Source organism: Trichomycterus rosablanca, chromosome 1, assembly GCF_030014385.1.
Source record: "Trichomycterus rosablanca isolate fTriRos1 chromosome 1, fTriRos1.hap1, whole genome shotgun sequence".
NCBI classification, from domain to species: Eukaryota; Metazoa; Chordata; class Actinopteri; order Siluriformes; family Trichomycteridae; genus Trichomycterus; species Trichomycterus rosablanca.
This window is the reverse complement of record NC_085988.1, coordinates 49,531,432-49,545,488: the sequence shown is the minus strand read 5'-3', so window position 1 is coordinate 49,545,488 and position 14,057 is coordinate 49,531,432. Positions and strand designations below refer to the sequence as shown.

The following is a 14,057-nucleotide window of genomic DNA, read 5'->3' as shown; positions in this document are numbered from 1 at the left end:
GGAGAATGTTGCAGATGTCCCTGTGTGTGAAGTGTGATAGCCCCCACTCCACTAATGCACTCATCTATCTGTTCTATTACCTCTCCTCTTTAGGCTGCAAATTTAATTTTGTCGTTTTGTTTCCTTTATTTATTTCAGTTATTTGATTCACCATTTTTTTACTTTTTGTCTGTGGCCACAGTGTTATTTTGCCTTGGTTAAACACCCTGTTTCGAGAAAAGGAACATTTTGTAAAATTTGTGTTGCAGGCATCAAATTCTAAACATTACAAAATTATTTTAAAAAAGCTTAAAAATAAAGGTTAACAATATCATCACTTTTTTTGAAAATGGTGATAGCTGATTAATGACTTAGGCATGGTAATTTAAGGTTGGTAATAACATTCTACATATTTATGTAGTTATTTAATTATTGAGACTATTTAGAAAAAACTGTTCTTTTAGTCCGTTCTTGACTTGTCTGATAGAATATTACAGGTCACCAAATTAGCATGAATATTAATGAGACTGCAACATTAGGACAAAGCTGTTAGAATGGTTACTATACACTGATCAGCCATAACATTAAAACCACCTCCTTGTTTCTACACTCACTGTCCATTTTATCAGCTCCACTTACCATATAGAAGCACTTTGTAGTTCTACAATTACTGACTGTAGTCCATCTGTTTCTCTACATACTTTTTTAGCCTGCTTTAACTTTGTTCATCAATGGTCAGGACCACCACAGAGCAGGTATTATATAGATGGTGGATCATTCTCAGCACTGCAGTGACAATGACATGGTGGTGGTGTGATAATGTGTGTTGTGCTGGTATTAGTGGATCAGACCGTGTCCACTCACTGTCCACTCTATTAGACACTCCTACCTAGTTGGTCCACCTTGTAGATGTAAAGTCAGAGACGATCGCTCATCTATTGCTGCTGTTTGAGTTGGTCATCTTCTAGACCTTCATCAGTGGTCACAGGACGCTGCTCATGGGACGCTGTTGGCTGGATATTTTTGCTTGGTGGACTATTCTCAGTCCAGCAGTGATAGTGAGGTGTTTAAAAACTCCAGTGGCATTGCAACACACACTAACACACCACCACCACGTCAGTGTCACTGCAGTGCTGGGAATTACCCACCACCCAAATAATACCTGCTCTGTAGTGGTCCTGGGAGAGTCCTGCATGACTATTGAAGAACAGCATGAAAGGGGGCTAACAAAGCATGCAGAGAAACAGATGGACTACAGTCAGTAATTGTAGTACTACAAAATGCTTCTATATGGTAAGCTGATAAAATGGACAGTGAGTGTAGAAACAAGGAGGTGGTTTCAATGTTATGGCTAATCGGTGTAAACCGTCGCAGAAAATCATTGTTACTATTAAATGATAAAATTGTTTTAATTTCGTCTTTTATTTACATTAACGCGACGTTATAAATACAACGTCGTGACTTCGTAGCTGTGTTTGCTGGACTGTGGCCTTTTTTCTCCACTAGGTGGCACAACTACGATGCTCTTACCCTCCAGTCCAGTCGGGGACAGCAACGGACCAAAAGCAGATTCACTATACGCTGTTGGGCGTGTTGAAGCGAGTTAACACGGAATAAATACCACGTTTGACACTTGTAACAATACTTCCTGCTTAACGGGGTGTTTTCCAAATGTTCATAAACGATTTCAGCTGTGCAGTTTGATTCTCAGAGCTTGTAGAAACAGTAAGGTTGGAACGATTACAGTTGAACCGCGATAAATGGCTACCAATCAGCAGTGTGATTTAGAACAGACGGTGATCTGTCCGATTTGCTGTGATGTGTTTAGAGATCCTGTATCCCTGAAGTGTTCTCACAGTCTGTGTGATCAATGCCTCCAGGAATACTGGAGCACTCAGGAAACACTGCAATGTCCTGTCTGTAGGAAACACTGTTCTCGTGATGAACCCACCATGAGTCTGGCCTTCACAAGCCTCTGTGAGAACTTTCAGAGTAGAAAAAGTGCACCTCCGTCCAGTGACATCTGCCCAGAACATGATGAGAAGCTCAAACTCTTCTGCTTTGAGGATAAACAGCCCATCTGTGTAGTCTGTTTTACTTCAAAGAAGCATAAAAACCATCAGTGTGCCCCTATTGTGGAGGCTGTGGAAGACTTGAAGGTGAATCTCTTGGAGTTAGAGAATAGCCTCTGTAATGTCTCATTATAATTGTCTCTGATTGCTACCTGTCATGTTCTATGTGTGTCTGTCTGGCTTCACACTGGTTGCTCCAGTTTTCTCTTTTCTTCCATAACATGCAGAAGTTATTTGGCCCTTTTAAATAGCCCATAATGAGTGAGTGAATGTGTATTTTCTTGCATGTATTAGTGTCCTCTTTTCCATTCTTGTGCTTAATATTTCAGAGTGGGGGCGCCCAGGTGGCGCAGCGGGATATTCCGCTAGCACACCAGCAATGAGTTTCTGAACTCCTCGGCGTTGCCACCGGTCGGCTGGGCGCCATCTGGCAGGCATGGTTGCCAGTGCCTGCAGCAGATACTAATTGGCCACCGTATCTGCAGGGTGGGGGCCGGACTATGTGTGTGCGAGTGGGTCTTCATGCGCTGTGTGGGGACCCTGATTGGCGGAAGAGACGCCTGTGCAGAATGCAGGGGCGAGAAGAGGAGGGCTGTGCGCGTGTCGGAAGAGGCGTGAACAGCGACGTGCTCTCCTCGAATGCAATCTGGTATCTCTCGGCAGCGGAAGACAAAAATTGAGGAGGAAAATGGGGAGAAAATGCATTAAAAAATATATATATTTCAGAGTGGTACCAAACCGAACTTGACCCTGACCAGGATGAAGTGGTTAGAAAAATTTTGCATAATAATTTTCATAGATTAGCATTTTTTATCAGTGGGTACACACTAGTTTTGTTCAGATTGTATAATTGTATGGACACATTTTAGGGCAATGATGGCGATCACCAGTTTTCTTAATAGCTGAAATAATTTTCATTAAACTGGAAGTATTAATCATTAGCCAATTATTATTTAAAACAGAAGAAACCTGAAAAGTTATTTATATTTGATGCATGGTGCAACAGGACAAGCATAATTTATAAAATACTGCATATTTAAAACATTACAATAAATATTGGGGTGGCACGGTGGCTCAGTGGGTGGCCCTGTCGCCTCACATCAAGAAGGTCCTGGGTTTGATTACCAGGTAGAGTGATCCGGGTCCATTTTGTGTGGGGTTTGCATGTTCTCCCTGTGTCTGCGCACGTTTCTTCCGGGAGCTCTGGTTTTCTCCCACAGTCCAAAGACATGCAAGTGAGGTGAATTAGAGATACAAAATTGTCCATGACTGTGTTTGACATTAAAAAGACTTGAACTGATGAATCATGTGTACCCAGTAATTACCGTTTCTGTCATGAATTTAACCAGAGGATGTAAAACATGACGTTAAAATCCTAATAAATAAATAAAAATAAATATTGCATTTAGGACAGTGTAGGTGTACCAAGGTTCTGGGGCCCTTGGTTGAAACCTCCCTTTTGTTACTGTAAAGAGTTTGGTAGGTGTTTTTCTCTGCCCATCCAACAACATGCAGGAGGTAGTTGAATGAATGAATGAAGTGAATGGATGAGTGTCTCCTTTACTTCAGTTACTGTTGTCAAACAAACCACAACAACTGCTAATACTTTTTAACCATAGTTGTCATAATTAGTAATGTCACACTGTATTTTACATTATTTCTGGGCCCCAAGGCCTTGCTGACTTCTCCTGACCAGCGGAAGCATGCCTCCTGGAGAGGGCTTGGTTTTTATTACTGTTGTCGAAAACCAACTAAGAAGCAGCAAGCCAGCATGGTGAAATTTAACAGACCTAGTGGTTTTCAATTTAAGGTCACAAACATTGTAGTGTAATCCTCAACCTGTGAGTGTGGTGTTCTGCAATGGATTGGTACCGTGTCCAGTGTGTGTTCTTGCCCTGCACTCTGGGATAAGTTCTAGATCCACTGTAAGCCTGACTAGCATAAAGTGGTTACTTAAGTAACCAGTAGTTTATTAATAAACATTTTATGTTTTTTTACAGGCTGAAGTAAAGTCTGAAGTCTCACGTTTGCTACAGAGCCTTAAAGTTCTAAATAAATCTAAAGAAGATTATGAAATGCTGTCAGACACTATCAGGGTAAACACAATAAAGCATTTATTTAATACAATTACACACCCACATACAGGGGCATGTGCTTAAAGCAGTCGTGTTAATGTCGAGTTAACAACTACTGTGTTTTAGGATGAGAGGCAGAGTGTGGAGAAAATGCTCAGGCTGGAGTTTGAAAGCCTTCACCAGTTTCTCAAAGAGGAAGAGGAAGCCCGGATTGATGCCCTGAGAGAAGAAGAGATGCGAGAATGTGAGAAGACCACAAGGAAGATCGCAAAGTTGTCGGATGAAATCTCAAACGTCTCTACGATTATAAATATCATTAACCAGGAGATGGAGATGGATGAGATAACTTTTCTTCGGGTAGGATTGTGTCTCTGATGAATAAGACTGTATGTCTATGACAGTGTTACACTTTTGTTTACTTGTGAACTGTAAAGGTTTAATAGTGTATCCAGGGAATACCGTGTGCTTTTAAACACTGTCAGTACAGTGGGTAGCTTTTATATTTTAAACATTGTTAGTTCTTTCAGTTTGGGAGATGATTCATGAGCATTACGTTGGATTGCACTGGATTCAGAAAGTATTCAGCCCCCTTGATTTTCTTTGTGCACTTTACTGTGTTGTGGATATGATTTTGAGTTGATATAACTGCTACTTTTAGCAATTAGTGTACACTTAATCACCAATAATGACAAAGTGAAAACATTCTTTTAGACTATTTAGGTCCGGTGAGGCGGCACGGGTATTTTCTGTGTGGAGTTTGAATGTTCTCCCTGTGTCTGCGCAGGTTTTCTCTGGTAGTCCAGTCCAAAGACATGCACGTGAGGTAAAATTGAAGATACAAAATTGTCCATGACTGTGTTTGACATTAAACTTGTGAACTGATGAATCTTGTGTAATGAGTAACTACCGTTTCTGTCATAAGTGTAACCAAAGTGTAAAACATGACGTTAAAATCCTAATAAATAAATAAAAACAATGTATGGACAAGTGTTTGGGAGTTTGAGCAGGACAAATCAGATTAGTTTCCTTATATTTTCTAAAGCTGTTATTAAGCTGTACTCTACTCTTTTGTCTGCCTGTTAGTTATTAGCAAATGCATGCTAGAATCTTTAACACAGCAACCTATCTAAAAACCTAAGCAAATGCAACTAGTGTGAATGGACAGTTTTATAAATATTAGATTTGGCCTGTAATCTGAACATAGCTATGGATTCTCTAAGTCCTAAATGTTAGCAGCAACTCTTTTCAGCTGTTGTTTTAATGCTGCTTACCTTTTTCTTTTACTATGCTTACAGAACTATTCCAACAACCACTACAAGTAAGTAACCACTATTCTTCTTTGATATCTTCTTTACTTTTTTTATACAACACCATTGTTATACCTGTGTCTATGGCAGTCAAGCCTTTTCGCCAGCTCTTTAATAAAGATAATAAGGGTGGCACGGTGGCTCAGTGGCTAGCACTGTCGCCTCACAGCAAGAAGGTCCTGGGTTCCAGGTGGGGCGGTCCGGGTCCTTTCTGTGTGGAGTTGAGCATGCTCTCTGTGTCTGCGTGGGTTTCCTCCGGGAGCTTCGGTTTACTCCCACAGTCCAAACACATGCAAGTGAGGTAAATTGGAGATACAAAATTGTCCATGACTGTGTTTGACATTAAACTTCTGAACTGATGAATCTTCTGTCATGAATGTAACCACAATGTGTAAAACATGACGTTAAAAATCCTAATAAATAAATAAAGATAATAAAGAATACCATAGGCCACCCATCATATTTCTCTTCCCCTAAATCGCTTACCAACAATACACAATATAATCAACTAAACAAATACATTAAACAACATGTAATTGACAACCTTATGCATTGTCACACATTAATTTTAATTCAAAGTTCCATTAATGGACAAAATCTTATATAAACGATATTAGATTTGAACCAGTCTATACCAACCTGTCTTCTTCAGCACATCCCAAACACTTGGTTAAATGTTAGGGCACTGTGGTGGCCAGTTTATGTGAAAATTATCAATTGCTTCAACCTGATCAATTGAAGCAACCCCAGATTGTAACACTGCCTTCAGAGGCTTGTACAGTGTGCACTATGCATGATAGGGGCATCACTTCATGTGCTTCCTTTCTTACTCAGATGTACCTATGGCACTGAAATAGGGTAGTCCATCTGTTTCTCTACATACTTTCTTAGCCTGCTTTCACATTGTTCGTCAATGGTCAGGACCCCCACAGAGCAGGTATTATTTAGGTGGTGGATCATTCTCAGCACTGAAGTGACACTGACATGGTGGTGGTGTGTTAGTGTGTGTTGTGCTGGTATGAGTGGATAAGACACAGCAATGCTGATGAAGTTTTTAAACACCTTACTGTCACTGCTGCACTGAGAATAGTCCACCAACCAAAAATATCCAGCCAACAGCGCCCCGTTGGCAGCATCCTGTGACCACTGATGAAGGTCTAGAAGATGACCAACTAAAACAGCAGTAATAAATGAGCGACCGTCCAGAACTTCACATCTACAAGGTGGACCAACTAGGTAGGAGTGTCTAATAGAGTGGACCATGAGTGGACACAGTATTTTAAAAACTCCAGCAGCGCTGCTGTATTTGATCCACTCATACCAGCACAACACACACTAACACACCACCACATGTCATTGTCACTGCAGTGCTAAGTATGATCCACCACCCAAATAATACCTACTATTTTTTTATTATTTAATAATACCTAAGTGCTCCTATATGGTAAGTGGAGCTGATAAAATGGACAGTAAGTGTAGAAACAAGGAGGTGGATCAGTGTATGAGAGTACATGGCTGTTTTCCATTGCTCTAGTGTTCAATGTTTATGACTTTTTTCTGATTAACCTCACTAACAAGTAGTTTACTTATGGCCATAGAGCTGTTTAGTCCCAATCCTTTGAGTTCTCGATGTTCTTGAAATTCTGTGGAATGCTTTTGCTTTCACTGTTAAACTCCATTAAGCGCTCAAGTGATCTGCATTGTTTCAGACCACACTTTTTCTGCAAAGCCGGCAGTATACTACTATCCATCAATGGTTTAATAATGCGTGGGTCAGTTTTTTAATCAGTTGTAGTTTTTTAGCCTCCTGTCCTAAGTTATTTTCTTTGCTTGATGTTTTGTTATTTCATTTTATTTTATTTAATAGATTTTATACACTTAGAAATGGGTGTGACTAAACACCTGATTAGTTAGGAATAGGGTGGCCAGCCGTCCGGCTTTAGGTCGGACAGTCCGAGTTTTCAGCTGCCAGTCCGCCGCCCATGCAACGCTAGGACGGACACTTAAAATCCTCCTTTTGGAGTGAACTGGTTACATTTTAGATCAGTATTATCTGTCATTGGCTCAGGTACATGTCAAAACAAATGCTTTGTATTTCATTGGTTTAACAGCCTCATTTGACTGCCTATCGTGGCTCGCCCACCACTGGCCAATCGCAGAAGGTCCGCCTTCTAAATGCTAGTCTGTTATAGAATTCTTGCTTAAATTGGTCAAAAACTCTGTTATATGGGTTATGGTTTCATTCTGTGTTGCAGTATCATGTCCCCCTGTTCCTGGTATGACGTCCTCCTTTTGGGGTGTAATGTCCTCCTTTTTGTGACTATGAATGTGGCCACCCTAGTTAGAATGGTAGAATGGTATCCACATGGTTCAATTAAGTGTGGAGGCATAAATTCTTGTTTGCTGCTAAACAAATGCTATTTTTTTCTAAATCGGCACATTCTTACAGACACACTTAACATTTTTGACTTCAGAAGTTGTGTGACTTGAAGTTGTGTGTGTGGGGGGGGGGGGTCGGTCATATTAGTTCTCATGTTTTTGGAATGTGATGTGCAACAAGCTCAAAGCATCTACATACATTTGGCTGTATAGTGTATAGGAATTATCAAAAGCAGTTTTAAATGTTTAAAAGTATTTTTTGTGTGTTTTGTGTAAGCATGACTAGCAGAGCATCTTTTCTGTTTGTTGTTTCTGCTTCTGTTCACCTTTTGTTTCAGTCCAGACAGGTATAACCTTCCTGAACCTGATGTTGTCTCAGGAATAGATTCAGCAAAACATCTCTCTATCGTAAATGTCAATTTAAGGGCAAAGATGTGTGAACTGCTCCACAAATGTGAGTCCCAGTATTATCATCTTACGTTCCAATTGCTAGTACCTATGATCAAGAATCCACCTGTAATGCATGTGATCTCTTTAACAGCAACCATGTCTGTGACTCTGGACCCGAACACATCCTGCAACAAGCTAGTGTTATCAGAGGACCTGAGCAGTTTGCACTTCGTGGAACAGAAACAGGAGGTACCTGACAACCCAGAGCGGCTGTATGTGGGAGTGTTGGGCTCTCACGGCTTTAGCTCAGGCGTTCACTGCTGGGACGTGGAAGTTGGAGACAACGGCCACTGGATAATAGGGGTAGTCAAGCAGTCTGTGGAGAGGAAGAAACTGCTAAAGTTGGATCCCTCCAGTGGAATATGGAGCATTCGATACACCAATGGTAAATACAGGGTTGGTATAAAGTCTCGCAGGGAGCTCAGTCTGCCAGAAAAGCCGCAGGTCATCAGGGTTCAAGTGGATTACGATAATGGACTCGTTACATTTTTGGATCCATCTAAAGGCCCGGTTCTGTATACCTTTACTGAGAAATTTACAGAAGTGCTGTTCCCTTATTTTAATACTGCCTGCACTGTCTGCCCTCTGCACATATCCTAAGTTTCCTTTACCTGTTGTGCAGTGATTCTTTAGCATAAAGCAGCACCCCACATTGGGTCGCCTGAGATGCATATGGAGTCGCAGCAGATTTTTATAAACAGTCAAGACAGACAAATCCACATTGTAAAATATTTCAAACTAATGAATGTTTTCTGCCTAAATTTCCTTACTGTAGGGTGTTGGTAATAAAATATCAGCTACATGAACGGTACTAATGAATCACTTTGATCACTTTGTTGAAAAAATTAACAATCTGTGATAACTGGCACTTATTTTCAATACTACAGTAGTAAATACCCTGTAAGGTGAGAAGTGAGGTTCTAATGTTGAGCTCTGAAACTGGCCAAAAAGGTTTAGAACCCCTACTGGGAGGCTGCTCAGGTGGCGCAGCGGTAAAAACACACGCTAGAACCAGATCTGGGATCTCGAATACATCGTATCGAATCTCAGCTCTGCCTACCGGCTAGGCTGAGCAGCCACATGAACAACAATTGGCCTGTTCTTCAGATATGGGCGGGACTAAGCCAGATGGGGTCTCGCTCTCATGACTGGTGCAATTACGACCTCTGCTGACTGATTGATGGTGCCTGCACAGAGATGAGAAAAGAGTGCTCTCAGGGTGTGTCTCTCCATACAGGGCGTGGGTTAGCTTCGTTCTTAATCAGAGCAGGGATCGGCATTGGTGGAGAGGAAGCATGACGCAATCGGGCAATTGGACACGCTAAAAAAAGGGGAGAAATTGCATAAACAATCAAATGTATATTTGTATGTATATATATACAGTATATATACAGTGTATCACAAAAGTGAGTACACCCCTCACATTTCTGCAAATATTTTATTATATCTTTTCATGGGACAACACTATAGACATGAAACTTGGATATAACTTAGAGTAGTCAGTGTACAACTTGTATAGCAGTGTAGATTTACTGTCTTCTGAAAATAACTCAACACACAGCCATTAATGTCTAAATGGCTGGCAACATAAGTGAGTACACCCCACAGTGAACATGTCCAAATTGTGCCCAAAGTGTCAATATTTTGTGTGACCACCATTATTATCCAGCACTGCCTTAACCCTCCTGGGCATGGAATTCACCAGAGCTGCACAGGTTGCTACTGGAATCCTCTTCCACTCCTCCATGATGACATCACGGAGCTGGTGGATGTTAGACACCTTGAACTCCTCCACCTTCCACTTGAGGATGCGCCACAGGTGCTCAATTGGGTTTAGTCCATCACCTTTACCTTCAGCTTCCTCAGCAAGGCAGTTGTCATCTTGGAGGTTGTGTTTGGGGTCGTTATCCTGTTGGAAAACTGCCATGAGGCCCAGTTTTTGAAGGGAGGGGATCATGCTCTGTTTCAGAATGTCACAGTACATGTTGGAATTCAGAGTCAGAGAGTCAGAGAGGTTTTATTGTCATTTCAGCTACATACAAGTACATATTGAAACGAAACAGCGTTCCTCTAGGATCACGGTGTAACACGGTACAAAAAGTGCAAGACAATACAAAACAGTGCAAATACAACAATAATACAAAAAATCCTATAATAAATAACTACAAAAGATATTCCTTATTATCCCTAATCTAAACAAGTAATTAGAACACAGGACTAAAGACAAGTGTTAGTACATGATGGTGAATAGATGGTACAATGGTTCCTGAGGTAGGTGATTCATGTTTCCCTCAATGAACTGCAGCTCCCCAGTGCCAGCAACACTCATGCAGCCCAAGACCATGATGCTACCACCACCATGCTTGACTGTAGGCAAGATACAGTTGTCTTGGTACTTCTCACCAGGGCGCCGCCACACATGCTGGACACCATCTGAGCCAAACAAGTTTATCTTGGTCTCGTCAGACCACAGGGCATTCCAGTAATCCATGTTCTTGGACTGCTTGTCTTCAGCAAACTGTTTGCTGGCTTTCTTGTGCGTCAGCTTCCTTCTGGGATGACGACCATGCAGACCGAGTTGATGCAGTGTGCGACCTATGGTCTGAGCACTGACAGGCTGACCTCCCACGTCTTCAACCTCTGCAGCAATGCTGGCAGCACTCATGTGTCTATTTTTTAAAGCCAACCTCTGGATATGACGCCGAACACGTGGACTCAACTTCTTTGGTTGACCCTGGCGAAGCCTGTTCCGAGTGGAACCTGTCCTGGAAAACCGCTGTATGACCTTGGCCACCATGCTGTAGCTCAGTTTCAGGGTGTTAGCAATCTTCTTATAGCCCAGGCCATCTTTGTGGAGAGCAACAATTCTATTTCTCACATCCTCAGAGAGTTCTTTGCCATGAGGTGCCATGTTGAATATCCAGTGGCCAGTATGAGAGAATTGTACCCAAAACACCAAATTTAACAGCCCTGCTCCCCATTTACACCTGGGACCTGGACACATGACACCAGGGAGGGACAACGACACATTTGGGCACAATTTGGACATGTTCACTGTGGGGTGTACTTACTTATGTTGCCAGCTATTTAGACATTAATGGCTGTGTGTTGAGTTATTTTCAGAAGACAGTAAATCTACACTGCTATACAAGCTGTACACTGACTACTATAAGTTATATCCAAGTTTCATTTCTATAGTGTTGTCCCATGAAAAGATATAATGAAATATTTGCAGAAATGTGAGGGGTGTACTCACTTTTGTGATACACTGTATACAGCACAGTGGCTTAGTGGGTTGTATAGTTTTCTCACAGCAAGAAGGCCCTGGGTTCATTTTACAGTTCGAGCAGTCTGGTCTTTTCTTTATGGAGATTGCATGTTCTCCACATGTCTGTTTGGGTTTTCTTTAAGAGCTTTGGTTTTCTCCCACAGTCCAAAGATATAATTTGTAAAACATGACATTAAAAATCCTAATAAACAAACAAAAAATCATGCTGTAATGTGTCTGCTTTGCAAAATACAAAACTTGCTTTATACCAGAGATGGGGACTCGAGTCCGAAGTAAGTCGCACACACAGCTCGTTTCAAATGACTCTGACTCGTTTCAAACAAATTCATACAACATTCATACAACATTCATACAACAAAAGTCAGCATGTGTTAACATTAGTTACATGTGACAATTATATATATATATATATAGGTTAATAGGTTAATGTTCCAGCCAGCTTCCGGTATAGTGATGAAGCGTCGCTCACTACTCCCTCTTTTGAATTAGATTCTCACTTAAAGTGGTGGAATACCCTGTGTAGTGCACTTCACTGGAACAGCTGGTGTGAATGAAACGCTCCTACAGAATTGGCGGTAATGGTTGGAGAAAACGCTTTCTGAACCAATCAGACCTTCTGATTTAAATTTTTAGTAAGAAATGCTGTTATTTGTATTAATTTAGTTTGCAGTGTCACACAAATGATTGTCAATGAAATGCTTGACTGGCTTTCTAACGAGTTTGTGTTTACCTCACAACCGGAAAAAGCTTGGAGGTTTTTAATTATAAGCACATTTACAAAATAACGGATTATATTTCTAATGGGACAACACATGGTTATAAATGTAATAGCATCTGGAAGAACAGAGGTTAAGGTAAGCAGTGGTTATGATTTTTTTTTTGCTGTGTTTTGGATTTTGGCCGCTGTGCTGTGATTTATTACACGCTTTTGTTTTGCAATGAAAACAAAACGTATCCGTTTAAGCTAGTAAAGTAAATCGGCAAAATACAGTTGCTAATCTGTTGTTTTTATCTGAACTTACATATTATTTGTTTATTTCTACTCTACATTTCCAATATATGTTTTGTGTATATCATATTGACTTGTGACTTGACTCGGACTCGTATTTTGTGACTTGTGAACATCTCTGCTTTACACACATAAAAGACCCTTTAAACAGCGTGACAGAACAATCACAGTGATTTCAAAGTATCTGTTACTTTAAAATACTGTAGTTTTTGTCAGCTGCCTAACTATTTCGGCCTGAAACAGCATGTTGACCTTCTCACCGATTCACACGGTCACACACTGGATTTAATATGTTCTACTGGTTTGCTTGTCACCTCTGCTTCTGGTTCTCTTGTTGGTGTTTTTGACCACAAGTTTATTAGGGCCACTGATAACTCTTGTGTTAAATCCTCAGTGTCTTTTCGTAATAATAAGGCGGTTGATTATCACACCTTTATGCTCTTCTTCAGTCTTCTTCCCTCTTCTTTACGTTTACATTTTACATTTTCGGCATTTAGCAGATGCTCTTATCCAGAATGACTTACAGAAGTGCTTCCATAGTAGACGTTAACTTACTCTAGTTTAAGTAGACAGCAGTCCAAGAATATAAACCTGCTGAAACCCTATTAGACAGCTGTACATGTCAGCTTTTGTGCTTAGTAAAGAGCTGGGTTTTTAATCGTCTTTTGAAGGCAGTGAAAGACTCAGATGTTCGGACAGACAGAGGAAGTTCGTTCCACAACTTGTGTGCCAGTACAGAAAAGAGGCTTGATGCGTGTCTTCCTCGAGTCCTGGGTGGAGGATCAAGTTGAGCGAGACTAGTGGCTCGGAGGTTGCATGGTACAGAGCGGGGTTTGATTAGACCTCGAAGGTAGCTTGGTGCTGGTCCATTTTTGGCTTTGTAGGTGAGCATCAGTGTTTTAAACTGAATGCAGGCAGCTACAGGAGGCCAGTAAAGAGAACACAGCAGTGGGGTGATGTGGCAGTGTTTAGGTTAGTTAAAAACCAGCCGAGCAGCTGCAATTTAAATGAGTTGCAAAAGTTTGATAGTGGACATGGGGGCACCTGCCAGGAGGGAGTTGCAGTAGTCCAGCTGAGAGATTACAAGTGAAATGACAAGAATCTGAGTAGCTTCCATGGAAAGAAATGGCCGAATCTTCTTGATGTGGTAGAGGAGGAACCTGCACGATCTTATCATGTTGGCTACATGCGGAGAGAAGGTCAGCTGGTTATCCAGGACAACACCAAGGCTTCTCATCTTATTAGATGGTCTGATCTTGGAGTCATCAAGAGAGATGACTAGATCCTGGGTTGGAGATTGATCTCGTCAGCTGTCCAGTTGTGCTGCCATTCAGTTTCTGATATATTTGACCAGCTGGCATCTCTGAAAACTAGACTGTTCCATCTGGTCATTTCTCCCCATGTTTTATTCCTGAACTCTGTGCTTTGAAAACCACAGGCAGGCTGTTAATGCACCTTTATATGAAAACTGGTCTTACTTTTTATTGATTAGCAGAC

The 14,057-nt window shown here is 41.2% G+C and overlaps 1 protein-coding gene across 1 annotated transcript; it reads left to right on the top strand.

The window, feature by feature from the left end:
• Positions 1-1,665: 1,665 nt before the first annotated feature.
• trim35-14 (tripartite motif containing 35-14) lies at positions 1,666-9,652 on the top strand. The gene is made up of 6 exons (XM_063003952.1): positions 1,666-2,138; positions 4,052-4,147; positions 4,253-4,483; positions 5,422-5,444; positions 8,151-8,266; positions 8,354-9,652. The coding sequence occupies exons 1-6, from the start codon at positions 1,740-1,742 to the stop codon at positions 8,860-8,862; spliced, it is 1,374 nt and encodes a 457-aa protein (XP_062860022.1). The 5' UTR covers positions 1,666-1,739; the 3' UTR covers positions 8,863-9,652.
• Positions 9,653-14,057: the final 4,405 nt, after the last annotated feature.